The sequence below is a fragment of the Anomalospiza imberbis genome, chromosome 8 (assembly GCF_031753505.1).
Source record: "Anomalospiza imberbis isolate Cuckoo-Finch-1a 21T00152 chromosome 8, ASM3175350v1, whole genome shotgun sequence".
Taxonomy (NCBI): domain Eukaryota; kingdom Metazoa; phylum Chordata; class Aves; order Passeriformes; family Viduidae; genus Anomalospiza; species Anomalospiza imberbis.
The window spans coordinates 21626241-21650913 of NC_089688.1; the positions used below are offsets into that span (position 1 = coordinate 21626241).

The window sequence follows — 24673 nt, forward strand, 5'->3', positions numbered from 1 at the left end:
CCCAGTGACACCCCAGCTGCGGGTCCAGGTCCAAGACTCAACTCTGTCCCAAGAGTGTGTCTCAGAGCTGCAACCAGTCCAGGGAGATGCAGGCAGCCCTCCACTGGCCCCTGACCCACCAAGGGCCAGTCTGTGTACATGACTGCCCAGTGGTGCCCTGACCCTGGGACAGAGGGCCCTTTCAGCATGGAGTGACAAAGCCCATAGGAATGCAACTACATCCTGTCCTCAGTACATCCCATAGCCAGAGCCCTGGGCACTTGACCTCCCTCTGTTCTGTCTGGAGCCGCAAGTGAGCACCAGGCTGTGCCCAGTCTCTGGAAAGGCAGCAAGGCCAGGGATAGCCCCTTTCCCCAAGGACAGAGGCTTAAGCCTCTCTAGTAGGAACAGTGGCTCAACATGAGGGAGCCTGCCTGTGACCCCACAGCACCCCAGGACTTCATGACCATGGCCAGATACTCCTAGCAGAGAGGCCCCAGGGTGCAAGGCTACAGAGCTGGGTGTGATCCCAGCTCAGACCTCATTCCCAGAAGGTCCCAGTCCCAGCACAAAGCCCCAGACACCCAGTGAGCGCCAACATTGCTTTATTTGGAAGATGAATCCATTGGCACCTGAAAGGAGGCTGTAGGGGGATAGAGCTGGTGTGACAGACAGGGCTGCAGAAAGCCAGGGGAAGGCACTTGTGGTGGCAGAAGCACCGAGGGCATTTTGGACAGCCTGGGCCAAGGGCTGCACCAGAGTAAGGCAGAGGCAGGTGGTGTCAGGGACCAGCCTTGACACAGGGCACAGACAGCATGTCCTACCCAAGGAAGGGGTACATTGCCTGGGGCTTGGCAGGGCCCCTGAGCATGATGGGGTATGCACTGGGACAGCACATCATGATGGAAGTGCTGACCCAGTACCAATCCCAGACCCCTACAAGCCCCCAGGGGAATCATGGCTGCTGCTCTCCACCTCAAAAAAGCCACCAGGGAACCCCAGGCAACAGGCAGCTGTGGCCAGCTGCTGGGGACACCCATCTCTCTAATCTAAGTCTACATAGAGACTGGAGTAGACCCTCCCTCGAACTGGGAACAAGAGAGACGACCTGCCTCCAGGCAGGGTGAGGAGGGCTTGTGGCAGGGCAGCCCTAGTGTGGCGCTGCTTCAAAAATTCTGTCTCAGGCTGCTCATTTCTCTAGTCAGCCCTATGTGGCCTCGTCAGGGCTTGGCACCTGGTGGGTTCTGGAGGCTGATCCAGGGCTGGGCTGGCTCCAGTGCCAGTGTCCTCTTCTGTTCTCCAAGATAGGTTGTAGCCCCACAATGCCTGGCCCCAGTTCCCCCATGGCCAGAGTGCCAGCACAGCCTAGCACTGCCATGCTGCAATGCTCACCCTTCCCCTCCACCTCACCACAGTCTCCTGGCACTGCCCAGTCCCAGAGAGTCCAGAGATTAAGATTTTCCAGGATGATAAACCAAGTGCAACAGAGACAGGCAGGGCTGCAGCTGGTCTCCAGAACCATCAGCAAGGCTGTTTCTGTCCCTTTTGGAGTAGCCTGGCCCCAGGGTTGGTTCAGTGGCTCTGGGTGGCTCGGAGCCACAAACCTCTCTGCAGGGACAGCAGAAGGAGAGAACAAACCCATGAGTGGCTCCCCTCAACCCCTGGGGCACCTGGCCCCATCCCAGGACTGCACAAACTCCAGGGCTGGAGGAATTTAATCCCTTCCCAGGGTCACAGAACAGGTTACGGCTCCACTTGTCCTTCTCCCTCCACAGCAATGGAGGCCTTGCTGCCCTGCTCAGTCTCCAAACTAGACTGGGGTGATGCTGGATCTGGCTGTGCAGTACCTGGGTGTCTCCACACCCCTCAAGTGCAGGACAGGGAGGCGCTGAGCCCTTTGGGGCTCCCAAAGGTAAAGGATGTTTTCAGGCCAGACAGAAGGAGGGGCCCAAGCTGGGGAAGCCAAGTTCAGAGCCTTCCTTAGGGAACTGTGGAGGCGCGATGCAGCTGGAGTAGCAAGATGGGGCTGCCCGCACGTCAGGGGGGTTTATGCCCATCCAACTGCTCCCCCAGGCCAGTCCCCCCTCCATCCCAGGGAACAGTCAGCACCCACCTGAGCATGCAGCATCTGCAAGACTAGGGGCAGGGGATTTTGGCTTGAGTCCTAGGGGGGCTCCCAAAGATTGGTATCCCTCTTAGGGGCTCTCCATTTGGGTCCTTCCACTTGCAGTAGCCTGAGTCTGTCCAGGGCTGTGAGAAGGGCCTGCACAGTGGCTGGGTGTCCACGCTGTCTCGGTGTGCTGCAGGGGAAGCCGTGCTCGGTGAAGGCCTCTGTCTGTCCATCCGTCTGTGCAGGAGTCTCTGGAGAAATTGCAGTGCAGTCAGCCAGGAGGGAATGGGGCGGCAGGGTCATTTCATCCCAAAGACAGGCTGTGTTCCGTCCACGGCTGAGAAGGGGAGCCAAGTGGCACGGGATCTCAGATGATGTCTCGCTGGTCCTGGCAACGCCGTGACAGGCAATAGAGCCCGGAGAAGAGGTACAAGCAGGCAGTGATGCCCCCGCAGATGGAGGCACTCAGGTAGGCACTGTACAGGCAGTGCTGGCTGTAGCCCGGCAGGTTGCAAAAGCTTCTCTGCTTGGCCTTGTGACCCATGATGCCAGTGGCAGCTGCGTAGAGCCCCACACCCAGTGCCAGGTCGTGCACCAGGTTGGTGAGGAGCCAGCGGGAGCCCAGCCAGGGCACCAGCTCCCAGCGCCCCAGCAAGCTCAGCCCGAAGAGGGCCAGGGTGAGCAGCCAGATGAGGACGGCGGCAAACAGAGCGAAGTGGGCCGCCCCCTCGTACTTATGAGCCGCTACCGTCACCCAGAAGGCAGCGCCCAGAGCCAGCTGCCCCAGGCGTAGCAGGCCCAGAGGGCTCCGCAGGTAGGCGCGATGGAGGCTGAGAGAGCCGCGGGCCGGCGGCCCCGGCGGCGGCGGCACAGTCGGGGGAGCAGTGCGGGCCATGGCGCGGCCCTGCCTACTCCGGCGCGGCTCGGGCGGGACTCAGGGCCCCGGCAGCGACTTCCTCCCTGACTACTGCCAAACATCTGGCACTCAGCGGTCCTCCCCGCGCGGGGCCTCTCTCCTTTCCTCCCCGCCCCGCCTCCGCGCTCCGCCGCACCTCCCGCCAGCCCATCGGACACCCGACGGCCGCCGCGGATGCGCCGTCGGGCAGGGATTGCCGCGCCCCTCCCGTCGCCGGGGCGGGCCACAACGCAGGGCGCGAGGAGCGACGGGAGGACGTGAGAGACGGCGACCGATGCCGGTGGCGGAGCCCAGGGACAACGCACCGGGACCCTGTTCAGCGGCCGGCGGGGGGCGCGCGCCGGGGTTCCCCTTACGTCATCTGGGATTCCCTTCGGAGTGCGGAGCGCCGTGGCCCCGCCCGTGACGTCATCGGCGCCACGTGGACTCCTCAGCGAAGCGGGGGGGGCAACCGCGCCCCTCGGCGCCGATTGGTCGTGGCAGCGGGAGGCGGGCGGGGACTGGCGAGGGGGCGGGGCCGGCACGCAGCGGGTGAATGAATGGGGCGCGCGGCTGTGGCGGGACCCCGGCGCGGTGGCACGAAGCGGGTCCGGGAACGCAGCGGGCACCAGGCGGAGCCGCCACCGCCAGGTCTGTGCGAGGGGCCGGTGGGTGCGGGGCAGCGTCGGAGCGAAAGTGGGTCACGGCGGGGCCCAGCGCCCCGGGCGGGGCGGGACCGGACTTGCGTGCCCCGGCCCGAGCCGGGGCGTCTCCCGCGTTCCCGGGCGGCCCCGCCTGTGCGGCTGGCCCCCTGCCCGGCGTCCCGGACCGCCCTTCCCCCGACGCCCCCCCTTCCTCACTGGGCATCCGCGCCTGATCGCGGGGGAGGCGGACCGGACCGGGCGACGAGACCGGAGCCTGACGCCGACTGTTCGGTGCCCGCAGCGGCCAGGGCCATGGGCACTCCGGCCTCGGTGGTGAGCGACTCTCCGGGACGGGCGGCGCCCGCAGCCCGCACCCGTAAGCGGGCCTCGGCCAACATCTTCCAGGGCGTGGGGCTGCGAGAGCTGCGGAGCCTGTTCCGGAGCGGCGGGGCCGAGCGGCCCGAGGAGCGCGCCCGCCTCGTCTGGCGGTACGCGGGCCAGCGGCGGATGGCGCGGGCCCTGCGGCGGCTTCGGCGACGACGATCAGCCAAGCCTGGCGGTGGGATGGCAGCGCTACGGCGCTTCGAACACCTTCGGTAGGTACGGCTCGCGGAGGCGGGGCAACCGGGGGAAGTGCGGCCGGGCCCTGCCGCTAACACACACCTCTTGCCCATAGGATCGCAGAGAAGAAGCTGGAGGGTGACTGCGGGGCCGAGACGGGCTCAGGGTCCATGTAGCAGCACTAAGCAGCTGGGCCGTGGAGAGCAGCTTTCCAAGGACCCCAAGTGTACTGGGCAGGGTGCAATGAATTGTTAATAAAGGGTGGACAGTGGTGGCTGGGTGAGGCTCTGGTTGTGTCCTGCCCATCCCTAAATGGCAGAACCATGGTTTAGTCTGTTGTACAGCACCTAGTGCAAGGGGAACAGCCCCACATCACAGGCCAGGTTGGAACAGACCTGTGGGTCATCTGTTCCAGCCTCCCTGCTTAAGCAGGGTCATCCTAGAGCAGATGTCACAGGATCACATCCAGATGGTTCCTGAATATGAGACTGCACAGCCTCTCTGGGCAATCTATTCCAGTGCACAGTCACATAGTAACTGCCCTGCCACAGTCACGGGGACAACTGAACAACAAGCTACATGCTGCCCTTCATGAGAAGGAATGCTTGGAAGAGGTAATAGAGATTCTCCACGGAAAGATTTCTCTGCTGGAAGACCAGCTGGCCAAGCTGGAAGAGTGTAGCACCCAGAAGAACAGAGAAGTCAGGGCGGACATTCTGAAGCTGGAGGAGCTGAAGCAGGAGGTATTCAGCCTCACTGCCAAAAGAACAGAACTCCAAGCCATGGTCCTGTGGCTGAAGGAGAAGCAGCTCCAGGAAGCAGCCTTGCAGTCTGATTGTGGCCACTTCGAGGAGGGGAAGCAGCAGCTGGACCGCCTCATCTCCAGCCTCTAGAGCTCCCCCTCCAAGAGTCATTGGGCCCAGGAGAGACTGGAGCAGGACCTGCAGACAGGATGCCAAGGGACAGCCTGGGCAGCTGGTTGCCCTCAATGTCCAGCATGAGCAGACAGGAAAGGAACTCTGTCCTGCAGCACCTCCAGCAGTTGCAGGCGGCCAGTGCATCCCTGTGCAGGTACATATGGATACCAGCCATGGGCTGAGGAGCCCCGACCTGCTCTAGGGTGCTGCAGAGGCACAGATGTAGCCAGCTGAATGGCAGCTCTGTTATTCAGACCGTTGCATGGTTTAAATACATTACATACATTTCTACAGTGCATTAGAACAATACATTTTGGGTCAGTCAAATGCAGCTGGGCCTGGCCAGGGAGTTGGGATCTCCACTGCTGCCCCCTCTGTGCTTACACAGCCAGTGCTGAGCCCCCTCCCCACTGCAGGAGACAAAGCAGCTGCTCTGCCTTCCCAGGTTCACCTGCCTTCATCCCTCTCATTCCCCAAAGATGGGCTAACAGAACAGCAAGACCCAACACTGACTTTCCCCAGCAGCCTGAGGAGTCACAGCTCAAGGCAAGCGAGTGCAGGCAGCAGCCCTGGTGCTGTTTTATACAACACAAGCTCAGCAGCTGCTGGTGAGAGAGGGGCTTCCTGCCTCCCCAACCACAGCAGGCAGGCGAGATTGTCAGCTCCAGGGCAGCCAGGAGTCCATGCTGGTCCCCCCAGTGCTCCCACCCATGTGGCAGAAGAGCCCCTCCAGCCCTTTCCTGGCAACCCCTGCCCCTCAGAGGGTCCCTAGGCACAGACAAGGCTGGCACCATGCTGGCTGCACAGCAGCCAGGGAGTTTGCTGGGAGAGGAAAGAAAGTCAAGCGAGAGCAGCTATGGAGACCAGGCAGAAGAAATGGACTGGGGCAAAAGGGGAGAGCTCTCATGGGAGAGCTCTGCGAAGCCGCCTGCTCTTCACAGGGACAAGCCAGCACCTTTTTTCCCTTAGTGTCTAACTGCACCCAAGCCAGTCCCATGTGTTGTCCCTCTTATGTCCCCCTCCTCGAGCCTCTAGCCAGAGAACAGCCGTTCATTGTGGTCCCCGCTATGCCAGTGGGCAGCAGGAACTCCCCCTGAGGAAATCAGCGTGCACGGGGTTGGGGCACCGGAGGGACAGTGGAGGAGTACAGCACACCCTCAGGGAAATGGAGGGGCTATCACCTGCTAAAGGCCTTCCCAGCCTGACAGCTGGCATGGTGGGGAAAAAAAGGGCCAGTGGCTGGTGTAAAGGGCTGGACGGATCCTTGCTCAAGTAGCTTGTTCATCCCAGCCCCAAGCAGGGGTGCTCAGAACCACATGCGGGCCAAGCAAGAGAGGCAGGAGCAGGGTCCCAGCCACACCACAGATCCAGGTAGATTCCCACACCTACCCCTGGCCTCTGCCCCAGGCAGGGCACCAAGCTCCAATAGAGCTGGGGAGGGACCATGCCCAATCTGCCTGGCTCCTCCAGTTCAGCTGCAGGTTCCTCCAGTCGCATCTGCTCGCTCTACCCTGAAGGTCAAGTCCCAGCCACAGGAGCCAGCAGTGGCCCAGCTCCTCTCGCAGTGCTAGTCCGAGGTGGCCAAGCCCTGCCCGTGGCTCCCACAGCTACCACCATGAGAAGAAAGGCTTCCGGCTCTGGAAGCTCTGCGTGTAGGACTCACTGGCGGAGCGCTGATGGGAACGCGCTGTTTCCACAATCACGGGTGGCATCTGAACCAGGTGCAGTGGACTCTTCCCATCTTTCAACGCCTGAGTCAGGTTCAGGATCTGTATGGCACAACAGAGCAATGCCTGAGCTGCCCTGCCAGAGCAACAGAGAACATCCACTCCAGCACCCTTCCTATCACAAAGGCAGGACAAGGCTTCCTACCTCGCCCATCTGTCTTCCCTATGCACAGCTTACCTGGCCTCTCATGACAGCAATCTGCTTGTGAAACTGTCCCCTGTCAAAGCCAGGGTCTTTCTGCAAGAGAGGGGGCAAAGAACACAATGAGATCCACCCACTGCTTCATCCAGTGAACAAGATGCCTATTCCCTAAGTAAGCCACATCCCCTGTCCTGTCCCATGGATTTCCTGCTTCTCCCACATTGAATCTTCAGCTCCTGGCAGAAGGATAACCCTTCTGTGTCTCAGCCCATAAACACTATCAGGAGCTTGACCACCTCTCTGTCCCTGCAACTTTGACAGGGAGTTCCCCAGCACCACTCCCACTTTTCCTCTTCCTACATCATCTTCACCCACTTCTCCAGTTCACCTTGAAGAGCTCATACAGATCTTCCTCCAGGTCCTTGACAAAGTTGGGGTCTGAGATCTTGGGAAGAATCAGGTCCTTGATCTCCTGTGAAAAGGGGATTTTGGCCTGGGGCAGCCATGCCCAGTAGAATGGATCTGTGGAAGAAAGCAGGAGACATTAGAATTGGAGAAAGCAACACAGTGCCACATGCCCCTGGGTGCTAGATTCCCTGCATCTGGGACATGGAGTCCAGCATCTGCCTTCTACAGTCTCTGCTGAGAGCTGCCCATGAACCCAGAAGCTGCAGAGGCACAGCCCTAGCCCTCTCCTCTACAATCCTTGAAAAGGATGCCCAAGCATGGAGTTGTATGGCTTGCCATGGTGCCTTGGCATAGCCTGAGGGACTCACATGCTCTCCAGGAGTCCGGGTGTTTCAAGGGAAAGGCCAAACCATTGTCTATAGCAGCCAGCTTGATGATGGGCTCCTTCACCACCACCCAGTCGCTGTCCTGGAAGGAAGTGAAGCATGTCACAAGGAGGTCCTCCCAGCAGGAACAGTCCTCCTCCTACTCTGTGCAGCCCCACTGTCAGGATCTCTGCCCTGGCTACCACAGAGGCACAGCAGCCTCTTGCCTGTAACACGGCACCTTAACCACAGGGGAGCATAATCTGCTTTGGGTGGGAAGGGGGACAAAACTGTTTCCCTCCCAGGCCTCACTCCAAGGTCCAGCAACACCAGTTTTCCCCAGCAACACCAGTGTCCCTCACAGAGTTCAGCTGCGTCCTCACAAAGTCCCACTAGGCCACAAGCCACCAACGCAAATGGTAACAAAAGGCCCAGGAGACAAGATCAGGCCTCAACACACTTAGAAACCCAAACCAGATGGGAAATTCCTGCCCTGCTGCCTGGCCGCTTCCAGAAGCAGAGTCCCCGTGTTGCCCCTGCCCAGGAGCAGCCACTCACCCGCACACCTGCGCTGTCCAGGGGACAGTCATACTTGATGAGCCAGTTGTCATTACCCCGATCTGCAGGGAGATAAAACCAGCTGTGTCAGCACCAAGGCCTCCCTGCACCAGGCTAGGCACAAGACTATTCCTCCTCTGACCCAGAACTGAGACAGACACATTTTAGGCACAAACTCCCAGAGCCCTTAAACTTGCTGCAGGCATGGGAAGGCATATCAAGCCCCTCACAGACAGCCCTAGAGGTCCACATATCGCCAGCTCCCAAGAGAAAGGTCAGCCTGCAAGCCCCAGAGTGCAACCTCAATGCCTCCCAGCCTAGCAGAAACTCAGGAACGCAGTGTGAAATGGGATGTACAGGGGCACAGTTAAGTGCTGGATTTCTGGATGTCCCTGGATCCTCACAGCTGGCAAACTTTCACCTGAGCACTATGGTAGATACAGATCTGCCAATAAACTGGCCAGCAGCCAGAGCCTCAGGTGGTGAGCAGCCCAGCAGCTGCACTCTGCCTAGAGGCAGATGTCACCTGGCAGCAATGGAGGGGAGAGGAGTTTCAGGTGCAGGGAAAAGCCACCAAGACCCTATCTCCCTCCCCTTTCTCCAGCATGGTAGGACATGAAGGAGCAGGCAGCATCCAATGCCAGGCAGCTGGCCCTACCTGTGTTCCTGATGATGTAATCCAGCACCACCAGCCGCTCGAACTGCAGCAGCAGCTGCCGATTAGTGTTCTCCGGGAGTGGCTCAGCTTCAAACCGCCGCAGCCAGTAGTCTGCATCCTTGTAGCCTTCCACAAAGAGCTGGAAGGAGCCCACCTGAAGCAAGGACAGGCTGCATTACAGAAGGCCACAGAGACTGGGGAGGTGCTAACAGGCAGGCATGGAGACTGGCAGCCCTACCTTGGGTGGCAGACCAATGCGGTTGAAGCGCTGGCCAACTTTCGGCACCTTCTCCAGGGCCAGCCTCTTTCCTCGGGACTTCACCCTGTCAATGGCACTGTAGTTAAAGGTCTCACTGGCCAGATACACCACCTGGAGGGACATGAGCACAGTCAGCAGGGGCCTCTGGGAAATCACAGGACAGCCCAAAAAAACCAAGACACAGCATTTCCCAGAGCTCTGCCCAGCACAAGGATTCCCACCGTTTGAGCAGGAACAGTCCTAGTCTAGAGCACTCAATCTCCTAGGTCAGCAGTGACACAAGATAAGGTGCAAGCAGAGCTGTGTGGCAGCACACAACAGCCTCCCCAGAAGAAGCCCCCAGCGACTGTCCCCTCACCTTTGTGCGGGGAACAATGTTGAGTTCCAGTTTCTGGTCTACCAGGCTGGCACCTGCCTCTGACAGGTAGCCCTGGTTCAGGACAAGGCAGTCTCTCCCAAAGCAGCATGGGCAGCACAACTTCTGTAGCCACTTGGTCCACTTGGGGTTCAGCTGCCCATATGGCTCCTCATTCTTGGGCTTGAAGACGCCAATGATTTTCTGTGAGTGGGAGAGAAGAGAGCTGAGTCCAGGAAGTTGGCAGAGCTGGGACACCTTCCTCAGCCCACAGTGAGGATACTAAGGAACAGGTCCAGAACTGCCCCTCAGTAGGATAATAACCAGTGTCCTGGGACCAGGCAAAACTCCACAGCTCCTGGGAGGGAGGTAGGCAGAGCTGGGAAGAAGCCCTCTCCAGCCAGTATCCCATCCCACAAGAGCAGGGTGCTGCCCAGAGACCTTTATACCCAACATGAATCCCAAAAAACACCAGTGATGATGCAGTCTCCTGGTAAACACATCGATCTCATTCCAGTGACCTTTGGATGGCTGGGGAGAGCTACTGCTCATCGTTGGTCATTATGTCCACACAGGAAAGGGACAGGGATAGCAACCCTGCCCTGGCTCAAAAATCCATTGAACAGAGCTGATCCCAAACTGACCAGAGGAAAAGCACCATAAGAGCCAAGCACCTGCAGGAACCCTGAGGGGCCAGGGCTCTGTGCTGGGGAGTCCAGCAGAAGGGCTGACTCTTTGGCTACACTGTGGATGAGAGGGCACAGGCAGCTCCAAACTGGCCACCAGCTGGTACCAGCAGCACTCCCAGCCCCTCAATCCAGCCTCACACACACGCCAACCCAACAGTGGGGACAGCACTATAGGTATCCCCCTGCTGCAGAGGGCACAGAAGCCTTGTGAGGGGCACTGCACCACCACTGAGCCAGCACTGCCACAGCACACAGATGAGAGAAGGGCTGGGACAGGAGCAAGGCCACCTGTCCCCACAGGTCAGGCATCCCTGGGGGGATGGCAGTCCCTGCTCTGGAGTGACTCAGCAGCACATGCAACCAGGCCTTTTCCCCATGGCTACTGCTAGCCCTGGCCTGAGTGGGCGTCACTTCCCCAAGCAGAGCTCCTGCCAGAATGTGGAAATAGAACGAGTCCCAGTGCTTCAGCAGGGAAGCTCAATGCAATCTCAGTCTGTCAGGGGCCAAAAGCCAGGCCAGAGCAAGCAGAACCAAGGCTTTGTCAACGAGGAAGACAGAAAGGAAGGGTTTGAGGGAACAGGATCACTTGAGCCATGACCAGATCACATGGTGGAGCCACTTTCTCTAGGCAGGCAGGAAGGCAATCCCCTGCAGCAGCCCCACATGGCTGTCACACGACTGTCAATATATCCAGCATATCCACCCTTGGATTTAAGCCCAAAAAGAGGCTTGTCAGGAGCTCTGGCAGCAGGAAGCCCTGTGCTCCATGGAACCAGTCCAGCAGAACAAGGCCCAGTCAGGCAGGGACAGCATGGAAGCAGAAACCAGAGGCCTGGCAGCACAGCATCCCCTTCCAGAAAGACCTGTGCCGAGAGCAGCACTGACAGGGAAAACAGGTCTGCCTGGTGCCAGCAGCAAGGCAGAGGGAGCCCGGCCAGCACAGAGGAGCAGCTGGCTGTGGGGTGATCATAACCACTGGGGCTGGGCAGCACAGTGCCCAGCTCAAGCCCCAGTAGCCTCAAGGGAAATAATCAAAGATTTTCCCCTCAATATCTTCCCCCTGCTGCCCACAATATCTACATGCCACACTCTCTCCCATGCCAACAGTGGGATGTTTTTGGTAACCCTGAGCAGCAATCACAGCAACCAGTCACACACCACATTTGCTGGCAGCAGGATTATCTGGGGGACCTGCTAGCAGTACACAGACTTTGGCTCCTCACACTCATGCTCCAGCAGCCATCCTTAAGTTTGGGTCTCCTACAGCCAAGCAGCCTCCAACCTGCAATCCCCAGGTAGCTCATCTGGCTGCCCAGTCTAGGTCTCATATTGAGCAATATAAGGGAGCCGGGCTGTGGCACAAACGTGTATTTCCCCACACGCCATCAGCTGAGCTGGGAACTGCCGGCAACAGCTTTCAGGAGTCAGCTTTCACCCAGAAAGGGAAAACTAGGACACATCAGAGACCACAGAGCTCACTCCTGATTCCCTGGAAGCATCCCAGCACACATGTGGCAAGGGAGTCACAGGAAACAGCAACAGCTCAATTGGGCAGGGAGCAGCAGGTCACAGGACAAGCCAGCCTGTGCTGCACACTCATCCAGTCAGTGGCACAAAGACGGCTGCCACAAAGCTGACCAAGTCTATAGGGGACCAGCTACATGCCAAGGACTTTGTCTCCACTATACCAACCCCACAGCCACAGAGAAGACATCTCACTCAGTTAAAAAAAAAACAGGCTGAAAGCAGCTCAGCCCACAGAGTCCCAGCCCTGAGTGCCTCTGAGTCCTCAGACTCAGCCCACAGAGTCCCAGCCCTGGTGCTGGAGTCAGTGTGTTCAGATGCTGATGCACGGGCCTGCGGGAGGGGGTGACCCTTCCTCTTTGGGCACAAAGCCACAGAAGAGGCTGAATCAGCACTTGGACACTGCTGCCCCGCACTCTCGTTGCTGTACTTCGCCACTGTACTTCTCCGCGGGGAGCCTCAGACCCGCTCCGGTCACTACTCCCGCCAGCGTCCCGCTCCCGGCCGGTGCCGCTCAGCCCTCCGGCCTCCGGAGCTACACGGGAGGCGCCACCCCTGGGTCGGCCACACGGGGCTAGGCCCAGCTCACCCCCTGCGGGTCCTTCACGAAGTAGCTGCCGCTGGAGCCCTGCGAGATGCGCTCGGGGAAGATGCCGCGCTCGCTGGCCAGCTCAGCCCGCCGCACCACGTCGGCAAACTCGGGATCCTCGGGGAAGTCGTTGCGCTCCCGCTGCGCGGCCGCCGCTGCCGCCGCCGCTGCTGCCGCCGCCGCCTGGGCCTGCGCCTGGGCCTGCGCCGCTGCCGGGCCCCGCGCCCCGCGCTCCAGGAGCGGCTGCCGCTCGCGGTCGCGGCCACCAGGGGAGCCGGGAGGGGAGGGCGGCGGGGGCGCAGCGGGCGGGAGGGCGCGCACGGCCCCCCCCGGCAGCCCGTAGTCGGGGCCCTGTGCCCTCTCCGGCGACACCAGCGGGCTCGTCTCGTCCATCGCGCCGCCCGGCCGGCCCCGCCGTGCCGCTGCTGCCGCTTCCGGTTCCGTCCCCGTCACGGCGCCCCGGGGCGGCTCCGCCTCCCGCCGCGCCCCATTGGCTGCTCCGCCTCACGTCGCGCCACGCCCAGCCCGGCCGCTGCGGCCGGGGCCGCGGGGACGGCTGCGGACACGATACCGCTGGGACTAGTTCGGAAACTCTCGCGCCTCGAACCGTTCGTTCGGGGAGGCCAGGGTGTCTTCGCCTCCCGTACACCCCCGCTGGCGCCAGTGCCCTACACAAAGATGGACGCTCTGGAGTGGACGTGCCCATTGTTGCCCTTCACAAAGATGGCGGCAGGGCGAGGGCGCTGCCCCGCTGCAGCTACGCCCGCGGCGGCCAGTTCCTGGCCCCACACAAAGATGGCGGCCGGCGAGGGCGTGCTGCGCAGCTGGCCAATGAACAGTCGCGTTGCTAGCGGTTGCCATGGAAACAGCCAACAGCGAGTGGGGATGGACGCCGGCGGCGTGGCACCGCCCGGCGGGGCGGGGTGCTGGCCGGGGCGGTGGCTGCCACCGCCCCTCGGCGGGACGTGGTGGGGAGCGGTGTAGGCGGACAGCGCGGAGCCAGGTGAGCGCGGGCCGCGAGTCCCTGCGCCGCCCGCCCCGCCCGCCCCGCTCCTGGGCACGCACCGGGCCCGTGAGCATCGCCACGCGTGTCCCAGTGGTGAGGCGTGCGTGTATCAGCCGTGGGTGCATGAACACACCGGGGTGTGGGTGCATCAGCCGTGGGTGCACGGACACGGCGGGGTGTGGATGATCACTCACGGGAACAGAGACACGAGGCGATATTGGTACATCGGGGTGTGGGTGCATCACCCGTGGGCGCGGTCACGCCCCCGGACACACTCCCCAGGTGGGGTGTGCGCGCATCACCCGTGGGTGCGTGGCACGGGCGGGATGTCCGTGCCTTTGCCCGGGGATGTGTGGTGCAACGGGGTCTGCACCCCTCGGTCACTGTGCGATTCGGGCTGCGCTGGCCGCGTTGCCTCTTCCTGCGGCGGGCGCGGTACGTGCAGGCTCGGGGTGCCGGGAGCCCAGCGCGGGCGTGTCCGGCTTCTGAGCAGGCTGGAGTGCTCGTGGGGTGCTGTCCTCCTGGTGGAATGTCACCGGCCGTGCTGGCCGAGCTCACACCCGCGGTAGCACCCTCCCCTCCGCCTGGCATGGCTGGGCAGGCTGCAGAGTGGGAGCCGGCGGTGCGCTCCCGGTCCCTCCCATCAGCAGAGAGCACTGTTCAGTCGCTGTTCGCCGTGGCTGGGGCCATTTCTCTGGACACAAAGCCCTTGCAAGTTCCTGTTTTGCTCCTGAGTGCCGCGTCCTTGCTGGCTCATGTGGTTCAGTACACACCTCTTGGGTGATGTGCAGCCGGCTGTACGCAGACAGACCCCGCTTAGATGCTGGGAGCCCCTTGCCATCGCTGGCACTGCCTGAGCTGCACCGGCACTTGCTGGAGAGGCAGCGCCCAGCCCACCTGCAGGGCTGTCTCTATTCTGGTGCCTTCCCGTGTGCTGGGGAGATCTGTGCTGCGTGGCAGCGCTCTGCGAGGTGTGCAGGGCTTCGGGGGCTGCTTGCTGTTGGCAGGCAGATTTGCAAACCCTGGGTAGCTGAGCAAAGCCCTGAAGCCCCAGGATCTTATCTCTGCTGTCCCTCTTGGGAGGAGTGTTCTCTCATCCCTGGGGGTGAACCGGGTCTGCCCATTCTTGATGCTGAATCTGGAAACCCCACAAGTCTCTGTTCCCTCTCCTGAGGTACTGCCACTAAACACAATCCAGCAAATCCGTCTCCTCTCCAAAACGCTTGTTTTTGCCTGGAACTGCCCCAGCAAAGCTGAGAGTGGCCCCTGGCCTGAGCCTGCACAGTGCAGGACCTCTGGGGTTCTGCTGGAGTGCCATGACGGAGGCAGCCAGTTCCTGCCACACTCCTCTTCCTGCCACTCACTCACATTTCACAGGGCTGTGACCCCCGTGGGCTCACGTCTCCCTGAGCCCTGCAGTGGGGCGGGCAGCAACCCGAACCTGGCGGCTGGGGTTTCAAAGCCTGGGCAGGGCAGCTGTGCTCCTGGGCTCAGCTCCTCGTCTGTGCTGTGCCCTCGCAGAGCTGTCCCCAGGGCAGGCAGGCACCTCTCTGCGAGCTGAGAGGGTGCAAGGGCTCTGGGCAAGCCGAGCTGCTCTCCCTGCTCAGCAGCTCTCTGTGCCTCTCCCTGCCAGCTCTTGTCCTGCTGTGCCGGAGGCTGTTGCCATGACCCTCACCAAAGGCTCCTTCACCTACTCCAACGGGGAGGAGTACCGCGGCGAGTGGAAAGAAGGTGAGATGTGGCAGGAGGGAACAGTGCCACCTGTGCTGGGGGACAAGCAAACCCCACATCTCTGCCCAGCTCCACACTGGGGCAAGTCCCGCCTCTGCCCACTGCTGCCCATTTCTGCTCTCACCTAGGTCGCAGGCACGGCATCGGACAGCTGACGTTTGCTGATGGCACTGCTTACGTGGGGCACTTTGAGAACGGGCTCTTCCACGGCTGCGGCGTGCTCACCTTCTCCGATGGCTCCAGGTGGGCACAGCACTCCTGCATACTCCCTGGGCATTCCCACTTGCCATGGGGAGCTGCCACCTCAGGAGATCCTTCCACACAGGTACGAGGGGGAGTTTGTGCAGGGCAAGTTCAATGGCGTTGGAGTCTTTACCCGCTGTGACAACATGACCTTTGAGGGCGAGTTCAAAGGCGGGCGTGTGTACGGCTTCGGTGAGTGCTGGCGGCATGGTGCAGGCGTCTGCAGGGTCCCTGCTCAGCACAGCCCCTTCCAGCACCTCCCGCTTCATCCCTCCTTCCCTGGCCCCATCCCCGGTGGGTGCGGCTCCCTGCCTCTTCACTCCCAGCCCTTGCCTCCCCTCTCCAGGTCTCCTGACCTTTCCTGATGGCTCGCACGGCGTGCCCCGCAATGAGGGCTTCTTTGAGAACAACAAGCTGCTGCGGCGGGAGAAGTGCACGGCCATCATCCAGAGGGCCCAGGGCGCCTCCAAGTCTGCCCACAGCCTGACAGCGTGATGGTGCCCACAGCCCCTCCCACCAGAGCAGGGACCCCCCTACTTGGGCACTGGCTGGCCCTGGAGAATGGATGTGGCACTGCTGGGTGCCTCCCTGCCCTTCATCCCCTCCAAGCATCCTCCTGCCAAACCCCGGCCGCTGGAGGGGATGGGACCCTCCGCTCTCCACCCAAGTGCCCTGGGGCAGCCGTGGTGCCTTCTCTTTCTGGCTGTAGCCCTGGCACCTGCTGGAGCAGCAGAAGGACAGAATGACAGGGGCTTGGGCCCTCTTCCCCCCAGGAAGACTGTGGACCGCTACAGCTGCTAGCCAGCTGCAGAGGATGGAGCAGGGGGGTAGAGGTTGGTCCCTGACCCCACTGCCAGGGTGCCTTGGCTGGAAGCTGCTGACTGAACCACGTGCCCCCAGAGGGGCAGCTCCTGGCTCACTTTGTTGCCCTGGTCCTGGTGGCAGGGTGGGCACCCCGGGCATGCAGTGGCCTGCACCCTCAGCTCTGGGTGACTGGCCATCTCTCTGCATGCCCAGGGCACGGTGATATTGTGTCTCCAAATAACCCAGCCTGCTCTCAGGGCCAGCCAATGGGCTGCATTCCCCTCACCCCTGTGCCAATCCACCCATCCACCCACTGCCTTGGGGACATCAGCAGCAGCATCCCCACCAAGAGCGCCTGGGGAATGCCCAGCCTGGCGCATGTCTGCTGCACGCTGGTGGAGGATGGTAGCAATGGTGAGCAAGGAGAAGGGTCAGCTGGAGCCTGGAATGTGGGACATGAGCAGGGCTGCATGCGGTGCCAGGGCTGGAGCAGGAGGCCTGGGCAGAGCGGGGATAGAGGTATGGCGAAGGGGCAGGTAGGGGGCACACAGTTCCCCATTTTGCCCCCCACAAGCGTGCTTCATCTCCCCACTGCATGCTCACCTTCACCCCTGCTGCAGTCTGGCTGGCTGTGGCACAGGGATCCTGGCAGCCCTCACTGCCCAGTGCAGGGCTGCAGGGCCATGCCCTCCCTGCCAGTCTCTGCCCGCACCGGGTCCCGTGCCTTGCTGTGCCTGCCTTGTGCTGCCACCTGCACGGGCCTCAGCTGAGTAAACCATGTTGCCAAACACCCGTGCCATGTCTTTTTTGCTGGGAGCAGGGATGGCGTGAGGGCCTTGCACAGACAGGACTGCAGACACAAAGAGGAGACTGCAGGTTTATTCATGGCACAAGGATCCACCCCTTCCCAGGTGAAGACAGGTCCCTGGGGGCTGGCAGGGATGCAGGCTGGCCTGGGGTTGCCCTCCTCTACCCAGTCTGCCCAGTGCAGCCCTGTCCAACAGGAAAGAGTAACATGGCTGCCCTCTCCTGGCCACCTCCCAGCGTCCCCAGAATGTCCCCGGTTCCCAGGGTCCCTGACTCCTGTACCTGCCCAGTGTGGGAAGGGGCAGATGGAGAACACCTCACAACCAGCCATTGGCACTGAAGGTGCTCCTCAGTTCTTCAACCTGGGCAGGGCTCAGAGGGGCCAGGGGTGCACGGCAGGGACCTCCGTAGTAGCCAAACCACTCCATGGCCTTCTTCAGCCCCGGGATCCCAAACCGGCGGGTGACCTGTGGGAGGGAGGGCACGGAGGCCTTCTGGCTCCCATGGGCCAGCATGTTCTCTGGGCTCTGCTGTGCAGCCCCTGCTCCTTTGCTTGCCATCACTCCTGTCCTCCCCATGTGGGGCTGCAAGGCTGACAGGGTGTGAGGTGGCTGCAGCACGCCATGAAGTGCCCACTGTGGGGTAGGGGTGCAGAGCACACCCACACAGGACTCTGCACAGGAGCTCTGCAGCAGGGACAGGCCACTCCATAGTGGGATGAGGGGCCCAGGAAGGACCAGCTCTTTCCCCATACACACTGCTGCCTATAAATAGCCAGCAAGGCTCTCACAGAGGGTCATGCAATGCCTGGTGCCAGTGGACAAGCTGTTCCTTAATGTGCAGGGCTGGCACTTCCCACCTTCTCACCTCCAGCCTGTCTTGGCTTGCTGGCCAAGGTGCTGTGCCATCCTGTCCCCCCGAACTACCCCTCCACTCCCTGCAGCCCAAGGGACTTCCATTCTTTGCTTCTGTCATGGCCTGGCACCTCTTTCCCTCAGCATCCCAGGGGTTCTGCCTGCTCACCGCTGTGTTGGGCTCAATGAGGCGGTGCTGCAGGTCACGGGCCTCCTGCCACTGGCCCGTGCGGCACAGGTGGTCCAGCTGACACAATGGGTCACCCAGAACATTGGCGAGGGCACACACGCCTCCAGAGGCACCTAGAGACACCAGGACACATTGGCAGCCTGCTCAGCATGCTGTGTCTATCCAGCACCTCCTGGTCTCTTACTGGCCTCCCCCTGCCAGTGTCCCCAGGCAGTGCCCCCAGCCAAGGATGGGCAGCTGCACTTACCCACAGCATAACTCGCCAGCAGGAAGCCAGCTGATCCTGCCAGCACCTGGAAATCCTCCTGCCTTGTCTTGTGGACCATCAGCCCCATGCGGGTGATCTGGGGAGAGACGTGCAGATGCCTGGGGCAGGCATCACCCAGTCCCCCTTGCTGCAGGGTGCCTGCTGGCAGCCCTGGGGTCCAGGGAAGGGCTACAAGTCCCAGTTCCCCATTCCCAGCTTAGGTCCAGGGTTGGTGGTAAGCAGCCCTGGGAAAGTCCTGCCCCACTCACGTCCCCACCACTGTCCTTGATCCCAATGATGTTCGGGTGCTGAGCCAAGGTGACGACAGCCTCCGTGGGCAGGTCCAGGCCGGTGTTGGCAGGGACACTGTACAGCATCACAGGGATGGGGGATGCATTGCCAACCTGCAGGCAGCCAGGCAGTTTTCAGTAGCTGGGGCGGGTTGGGGACACATTGGATGTGGGTAACCTGCTGCCCCAGCTGGGGTTGCTGGCAGGCACTGGACATGGCTCACCTCTGTGTAATGATGGATCAGGGCAGCAGTGGTCATGGCCCCCCGGTAATAGCAGGGTGTCACAACCAGCGCCACGTCAGCCCCCGCCTCTGCCATGCTGACTGTCAGCTCGATGGTGGCCTGGGTGGCTGGGGAGGAGGCAAAGGGGTGAGGTGTGCTCCAGGGGGCACACATGGCCCCTGCACTGCCCTCACCACTGCCCACACAGGCACTCACATTCGCAGCCCGAGCCAGCCAGCAGCAAGCGGTCCCTGGGCAGAGCCCGGCGCACACAGCTCACCACCTCCACCCTCTCACGGGATGCCAGGTATGGATACTCCCCGTTGGAGCCCAGCACCACCAGCCCTGGAACACAAATGTGGGGAGGGCAGGGCTCAGGCACAGGAGAAGGGTGCCAGGACTGTCAGGTATCCATATTACTCTCACTCCCTTCTTTGCTGCTGGCACCCAGGCAGAGCTCCACAGCCCACAGTGTGCCCTCTCCAGCCTACGTCCTCTGGTGATCATCCTTCTGAGGCTGCAGCCTCTTCTGCAGCTCCTCTCCAATCATCTACCCATCCTTGGCAATCAACAGATAAATATCCCAGGAATTTCAGAGTGTGCATGGGAGTGTATGGCATAGGTTCAAGCCTGCAGCGATGTGTGGAGCATGTGTGCAAGCCTGCACATGTGTGGCGTGTGTGTGCAAGCACGTGCTGGCCTGTGGTGGGGGTGTGCAAGGACACACAAGTGTGCTTGGGCACGTGCCATGCAAAGGCCCCAGGTGGGTGACCCGAGGTGTTGCCAGCCATGGAGCAAAGTCCAGCTAGAGGCTGAGCACCCTTGGGAAGCTGGCAGGCTGCCTGCACGCTGCCACAGCCTCTGTGGCAGGCAGGGATCTGGCGGGAGCATGCAGGGAGAAGGACAGCGGGCAGCGCTTACCTCGGAAAGGGATGCTGGCATAGCGGCGCAGGTTCCCCTCCAGCTGGGCATAGTCCACCTCCTGTGTGGGTGAGAAAGGGGTGGCGAGGGGTGGGAAGATGCCCCCAAGATTGAGTGAGGGCTCTGATCCCTGCGGGGTGCTGAGCCCCCGGCACTGCCTGGGGGCTGCCCAGTGCAGAGCTGCCAGGGCGGACCGGAGGGACGAGGCGAGGCGGGTGCTGAATGCCATGGTGGCTGGGTGCTGCCGCTGGCTGTGCTGCTTGCCTCGCCGAGGGGCTGTTAATGTTTGACGGGGCACGTGAGGGACCCGCAACCCTGCTGGGCAGATGACATGGGGGGTGGTACCAGATGAGCTCAGGATGTTCTTCCCCCTTCAGGAGCTGGCTGCAAGGAGCTCAGCACCCTTCCAGGTGAGCTTTGACCGCCGCGGCCGTGACTTTCCCTTCGGCTTGCCAACCCTGGCAGCCATCCCTCTGCCTCGTACAGGGTTGGGCTGCAAGGCAAGGGAGGGACCAGGCATTGCAAGCAGTGCCAGGGCTTTGGTCAGGGATCATCTGAACCAGCTGTCATTGTAAGGTCTCCTGTAAAGGGTGAGTGTGAGCATTTCCATATAGGGAGCAGTGAGCACTGCATTCAGCATGTGTGCAAAGGGACCACGTGTCCCCTGGGGATGGCTACAGCAAGAAAGGCAGAAGGACAAGAAGCCATTCAGCCCCACAGAATGGCTGTCCAGCACAGGTACAGCTGCTGCTCTCTGGCACAGCCCCAGCCTCCAGCACAACATGGACTCAGGTTGAGCTGTCCTCCATGTATTTTTCCTCCCTGAGCTTGCCCGGGTGGGACTTTGTAGGACTGTGAGCAATCTGGGTGTCCTGCAGCGAGGAGTCCTGCCCTTGAACCACTTGGTGTCACCAATACTTGAGTCCTAGTGATAGGAGGCAGGGCTCACCATGCTGCCAGATAGCCCTGCTCCCAGGAAAACCCAGCTTCCCCAGGCCCATCAACGCTGGTGCAGGCTGCCCAACCTCAAAGCCACCTGGAGCCAAATGCTGCTCTTTGCTGACTTTTATTGACACAGACAAGCCTTGTCTGGATCCTGCTCCTTGGAGCTGAGCCCAGCCCCTGGTCCCTGCTTGGTGCCATCATGCTGGGACCTCCATCTCCCCCTGCGGCTGCTCCTTGGTCTCCAGCGCCTGGCGTGTGTCCACCTGCCACTGCTGCACCAGGTCTGTCGGGGTCTTGCCAGCCTGCAAGAGCGGGCAGAGAGAGGCTGGGCACAGGGTGGTGCACCATGGTGGAGCAGCAAATGGCCTCAGTGCTGGCCCCACACACTCACCTCATTCTTGGCCATCATGTCAGCCCCATACAGGATCAGCGTTTTGATGATCTTGTAGCGACTGAGCCGTGTGGCATCATGCAGTGCTGTGTCACCTTCCTGTGAGAGACACAGCTTCACTGGAAATTGTGGTCCAGGGACAAGGACCCTCTGCCTGTCCCCAGCACTGCTCCTCAGTCCTCAGCACACCAGTCTCCACACAAGGGGGACCGTTCCTCTTCCCAGACCTGGCTGTGGCTACAACCACCCTGGGGCAGGGATGTGTGTGTCCAGATGTGCCCCACTGTGGGTGCTGGAAGCCCATGAAGGGGTCAACAAAGGGAGGGGGATCAGTGTTGCCTGCATGGCTAAAGCACTCACCCTGTCGGGGGCATTGATATCCACCCCGCAGTGGATGAGATGCTCCACAATGTCAAGGTGTCCGGTTCGGGTGGCCACATGAAGAGGTGTGCTGAGCAGCTTGAGGAGGGAGGAGATGGACATCAGGGGGAATCAGCACTCACATCTGCTAACCCAGCAGAGGGTCAGCTCTGGTACTCCAGGGCATGCCCCTGCCCCTGGCACAACCCTGTGACCCGCTCTGCCCTGCTCACCTTGTCCTTCACATTGAGGTCTGCCCCGCGGTCCTGCAGCAGTTTGACAGCATCCAGGTGCCCGCCCCGGCAGGCCCAGTGCACGGCAGTGCAGTCCAGCTGGACATACAGTGCTGTGTCATGGTGGGGGACACCCCTACCCTGTGCCTGTCCTCTGCCCCAGCAGGTCCTCATGCTGGAGCTGAACTGGCAAAGCCCTGCCTGCAGCCACCTCCGTGATAGGGACAGCACTAGGGACTGCAGGGTCCCCAGTCCTGCTGTAGTTCTGGCTGCAACACACCCAGATGCCCAGACCAGCATGCAGCTGGAAGCAGAATCTAGCCTCACCCGGTCCCTGAAGTCAACAGTGGCCCCACTTTCCAGGAGCTTCTGCAGGATTTCCATGTGTCCCTCCAGCGAGGAGCGGTGCAGGGCTGTGCGGTGGAACTGGGGGACAGGGTGGCACATTGGAGGATAGATGCATCCTCCCCTGCCCAGTCTGGTTGTACCTCCAGCCCTGTCCCAAGGGTCCCAGCCCTCGCCCACAGGCATGGTGGGGCATGGCTGCAGGACTTGGTGGCATGCAATAGGCAGGGGGGGCAAACGGTGGCTGCCAGGGATGCTACCTCATCACATGTGTCAGGGGAGCCACCGTCTGCCAGAAACTTCTCGATGACGTGCATCTTGCCCTGGACAGCAGCTCGCAGGAAGGTCTCTGGCTCCACAGGACCCTCCTGGCAATGGCACAGGCTCAGGGCTGGGACAGCGCAGGGGTGCAGGAGAGGAGACAACATGGGGGCCTCCTGCCCTGCTTCCCCAGGGAGGCCTCTGAGTGGCAGGATGACCCGGGGGCTGGCCTGGGGGTTGTCCAGCCCCTATCTCAGCAGCCCCCTCCCACATCCTGGGACCCATGACGTACAATCTCCAGGGGCTCAGGTGGTGGAGTGGGCTCGGGGGTAGCCGCCCGCTCTGCCCGGCGCTGCCGGCGCTGCTTGCGGAGCTCGATGAGACGTTGGATGCTCCCCACATCGATGATCTCCCGCCTCAGATCCACTGAACTCCTCCGCACCTTCTCCTGGCCCTGGTGAGCACACACAGTACCCCATTTGACTTGTCTGTGACCAGCCAGCCCTGACCACCCTGCACCCAGCCCAACTCACCTTGATGGCCTCAAGGCCCCAGTTCCTGGGACCACAGCGCTTCTCCTCCTCCAGCTCAGGTGTGTTCATCCGCTCCACGGCCGGTGGCTCCCGTGCACCATCCCTTTTGAGTTTCTGCACAGGCACAGCGGGTGCTGCATGGTCTTGTCTGGGCACAGAGCAGCCCCACTGCCTCCATCCTCAGCCTGCCAGGGAAGGTGGCTCTGGGTGTGGCTCCACTTGCCGCTGAGATCTGCGCGGTGCTTGGCAGCCCTTGGGCTTGCGCTTGCCTGCCCACCCTGCTTGATAAGCTGGGCACCTGCCGGCTGCTCAGTTCTGCCCCATGGGCCAGAGCTGCCGGATTGGGAACTTGATCCCCCTGAGAGCCCTTGGACACCTTCATATATCCCCCAGGATGGCAAGGTCAGTGCCAGCCTCCTCACGTCTCAGTCCCTAAGGATGGACAGAGTACAATGGGGGTTCCTACTACAGCCCAGGAAGGTTCCCCTGCCCTATGGACCCACCTCCTCCTTCTCCTCCTCTGCCAGCTTCTGCTCGATGAGCTCCTTGGCCCGTTCCACATCCAGCTCCATGTCTGCCTGCAGTGCAGTCCTGTGCAGGATGTGTCCTTTTCTTCTTGCTACCACAGGCAGGGAGTTCCCAGTCCTGCCTCCTGGTGCTGCCGGCAGCTTCGCTGGCCGTGGGGCTTTATGCTGCTGCCCCTCTGTCCCACAGTCCAAGGGCACCAACAGCTGTGGCTGCTCCACATGACTGGGGCAGCTTTTCCATGAGCTCACCTCCTGCTTTCTGGTGGCCCTGACTCACCTCTCCAGCCCCACACCCTCTTAAAGAGGACCCCCCCCCCACATACTCTGGGTTGACCAGGACATCTGTGCTTGTTATGGGGAGCTGCGGTGTGCAGAACCTGTGACAGCCAGTCAAGACAGGGAACCCAGCAGAACAGGGACACGATCCAGGGTCATCCCATAGGCATGGCACCTATGCCTGTGCCACCCACCCTGGGGCAAGCAAGATGCTCTCATGGCTCCCATGACCCCATCTCTATCCAATCAGATGCTGCCAGCTGTTCCCTGGAACCTTGGGCAGGGTGGGGACCTGGGGAGGGGGGGGCACCCCAAAGGGAGGCAATGGGTCCTCTCAAGTCTCTCAGCCAGCAGCAGGCAGCATGGGATGCCAGGAGTCATGGCCCCTCTGTGCTGCTTTAGAGGATGACCTCAGGTGTGGAACATTCCGAGCAGCCCTGCCAGGGTCCCCGAGGCTGTCTGGCCTCCCCCACAGCACATGGCAGCCTGGCAGCAGGAGACTGGCCTCACGTGGGGCCAACAGGCAGAGCTGGGAGCTATTCCCGGCAGCAGGAACATTGTTCAACCCTCCTGAGAACTCCCCCCTTATAAGATAAGGCCAACACTGCCTTGTGCCTGGACAGTTAATGCTCTGGGCACCGTCCACCAGCACAGGACCTGGGGGAGGGATGCACACCTACATATCACTGTTACCCTCCTGGGCAGTTCCCAGGGCCATCCTTGAGTGCCTTGTCCCATGGGTGCAACAGCCCCCCACAGCAGAAAGACACTATTTTCACCAGGACAGGCCATGGTGGCCATGAAGGTAGTCTTGGGACTGTTCCCCTCCACGGACTGTCGTACCTAGCTCAAGGGCAGACACAAACTTATACCTCCAGAGGGGAGGCAGCAGGAAAGGGAGGTGGTGACCCCACACTAAGAAGCAGCTGGGATGACAATGGGACAATGCAGGGGAAGGGTCCTGGCAAGCAAACAGCCAGGGCTGGCAGGACAGGATCAGGGTGACACCAGGGAGCAGAGCTGGGGTGTCCAGGCTACACTTGACCACCCTGTGCCCATTCTGACATGGGAGCAGATACAGGACAGGCACAGGGACCTCCTGTGG

General features: G+C 61.4%; 6 protein-coding genes across 11 annotated transcripts; 2 read left to right on the forward strand and 4 right to left on the reverse strand.

Moving 5' to 3' along the window:
- Positions 1-567: 567 nt before the first annotated feature.
- MARVELD1 (MARVEL domain containing 1) lies at positions 568-3133 on the reverse strand. Its single transcript, XM_068197833.1, has one exon. The coding sequence runs from the start codon at positions 2982-2984 to the stop codon at positions 2457-2459; it is 528 nt and encodes a 175-aa protein (XP_068053934.1). The 5' UTR covers positions 2985-3133; the 3' UTR covers positions 568-2456.
- Positions 2768-6318, forward strand: AVPI1 (arginine vasopressin induced 1). 3 transcript variants are annotated; one of them, XM_068197830.1, is made up of 3 exons: positions 2768-2903; positions 3930-4224; positions 4305-6318. In XM_068197830.1, exons 2-3 carry the CDS (start codon positions 3941-3943, stop codon positions 4363-4365), a joined length of 345 nt encoding a protein of 114 aa, XP_068053931.1. In that variant the 5' UTR covers positions 2768-2903; positions 3930-3940; the 3' UTR covers positions 4366-6318. The 3 variants fall into 3 exon arrangements, with proteins under 3 accessions (XP_068053931.1, XP_068053930.1, XP_068053929.1); XM_068197829.1 differs by lacking the exon at positions 2768-2903 and adding an exon at positions 3396-3635; XM_068197828.1 differs by lacking the exon at positions 2768-2903 and having other exon boundaries at positions 3396-4224.
- On the reverse strand, positions 5330-12848 carry PI4K2A (phosphatidylinositol 4-kinase type 2 alpha). Its single transcript, XM_068197810.1, has 9 exons — positions 12381-12848; positions 9582-9782; positions 9203-9334; positions 8965-9118; positions 8307-8368; positions 7752-7851; positions 7364-7497; positions 7012-7071; positions 5330-6875 (listed from the first exon to the last, which is right to left on the reverse strand). The coding sequence occupies exons 1-9, from the start codon at positions 12771-12773 to the stop codon at positions 6714-6716; spliced, it is 1398 nt and encodes a 465-aa protein (XP_068053911.1). The 5' UTR covers positions 12774-12848; the 3' UTR covers positions 5330-6713.
- A 238-nt stretch (positions 12849-13086) lies between these two features.
- On the forward strand, positions 13087-16952 carry MORN4 (MORN repeat containing 4). Its single transcript, XM_068197835.1, has 5 exons — positions 13087-13383; positions 15020-15117; positions 15246-15360; positions 15443-15552; positions 15707-16952. The coding sequence occupies exons 2-5, from the start codon at positions 15051-15053 to the stop codon at positions 15853-15855; spliced, it is 441 nt and encodes a 146-aa protein (XP_068053936.1). The 5' UTR covers positions 13087-13383; positions 15020-15050; the 3' UTR covers positions 15856-16952.
- A 71-nt stretch (positions 16953-17023) lies between these two features.
- HOGA1 (4-hydroxy-2-oxoglutarate aldolase 1) lies at positions 17024-19968 on the reverse strand. The gene is made up of 7 exons (XM_068197824.1): positions 19698-19968; positions 18993-19121; positions 18777-18904; positions 18532-18666; positions 18263-18359; positions 17995-18128; positions 17024-17438 (listed from the first exon to the last, which is right to left on the reverse strand). Exons 1-7 carry the CDS (start codon positions 19924-19926, stop codon positions 17289-17291), a joined length of 1002 nt encoding a protein of 333 aa, XP_068053925.1. The 5' UTR covers positions 19927-19968; the 3' UTR covers positions 17024-17288.
- A 779-nt stretch (positions 19969-20747) lies between these two features.
- Positions 20748-24506, reverse strand: ANKRD2 (ankyrin repeat domain 2). Of its 4 annotated transcripts, XM_068197823.1 has the most exons (9): positions 23269-23352; positions 22766-22879; positions 22525-22686; positions 22232-22339; positions 21954-22052; positions 21627-21725; positions 21394-21492; positions 21034-21132; positions 20748-20944 (listed from the first exon to the last, which is right to left on the reverse strand). In XM_068197823.1, exons 1-9 carry the CDS (start codon positions 23335-23337, stop codon positions 20840-20842), a joined length of 954 nt encoding a protein of 317 aa, XP_068053924.1. In that variant the 5' UTR covers positions 23338-23352; the 3' UTR covers positions 20748-20839. The 4 variants fall into 4 exon arrangements, with proteins under 4 accessions (XP_068053924.1, XP_068053921.1, XP_068053923.1 ...); XM_068197820.1 differs by having other exon boundaries at positions 21627-22052; positions 23269-24506; XM_068197822.1 differs by lacking the exons at positions 21394-21492; positions 21627-21725 and having other exon boundaries at positions 23269-24506.
- Positions 24507-24673: the final 167 nt, after the last annotated feature.

Bases quoted from the DNA above. Each gene is read 5' to 3' on its own strand.
- MARVELD1 (XM_068197833.1), bottom strand. From the start codon at position 2,984: ATGGCCCGCACTGCTCCCCCGACTGTGCCGCCGCCGCCGGGGCCGCCG.
- AVPI1 (XM_068197828.1), top strand. From the start codon at position 3,545: ATGGGGCGCGCGGCTGTGGCGGGACCCCGGCGCGGTGGCACGAAGCGG. The intron at 4,225-4,304 runs GTAGGTACGGCT...TCTTGCCCATAG, and splicing joins CGGCGCTTCGAACACCTTCG to GATCGCAGAGAAGAAGCTGG.
- PI4K2A (XM_068197810.1), bottom strand. From the start codon at position 12,773: ATGGACGAGACGAGCCCGCTGGTGTCGCCGGAGAGGGCACAGGGCCCC. The intron at 8,369-8,964 runs GTAGGGCCAGCT...ATCTCCCTGCAG, and splicing joins TTACATCATCAGGAACACAG to ATCGGGGTAATGACAACTGG. The intron at 7,072-7,363 runs GTGAACTGGAGA...CCTCTCTTGCAG, and splicing joins ATCTGTATGAGCTCTTCAAG to AAAGACCCTGGCTTTGACAG.
- MORN4 (XM_068197835.1), top strand. From the start codon at position 15,051: ATGACCCTCACCAAAGGCTCCTTCACCTACTCCAACGGGGAGGAGTAC. The intron at 15,118-15,245 runs GTGAGATGTGGC...GCTCTCACCTAG, and splicing joins CCGCGGCGAGTGGAAAGAAG to GTCGCAGGCACGGCATCGGA. The intron at 15,553-15,706 runs GTGAGTGCTGGC...TCCCCTCTCCAG, and splicing joins CGGGCGTGTGTACGGCTTCG to GTCTCCTGACCTTTCCTGAT.
- HOGA1 (XM_068197824.1), bottom strand. From the start codon at position 19,926: ATGGCATTCAGCACCCGCCTCGCCTCGTCCCTCCGGTCCGCCCTGGCA. The intron at 18,667-18,776 runs GTGAGCCATGTC...GGCTGCCTGCAG, and splicing joins TGATCCATCATTACACAGAG to GTTGGCAATGCATCCCCCAT. The intron at 17,439-17,994 runs GTGAGCAGGCAG...TCCCTCCCACAG, and splicing joins TCATTGAGCCCAACACAGCG to GTCACCCGCCGGTTTGGGAT.
- ANKRD2 (XM_068197820.1), bottom strand. From the start codon at position 23,337: ATGGAGCTGGATGTGGAACGGGCCAAGGAGCTCATCGAGCAGAAGCTG. The intron at 22,340-22,524 runs GTACGTCATGGG...TGCCATTGCCAG, and splicing joins CACCTGAGCCCCTGGAGATT to GAGGGTCCTGTGGAGCCAGA. The intron at 22,053-22,231 runs GTAGCATCCCTG...CCTGTCCCCCAG, and splicing joins CCCCTGACACATGTGATGAG to TTCCACCGCACAGCCCTGCA.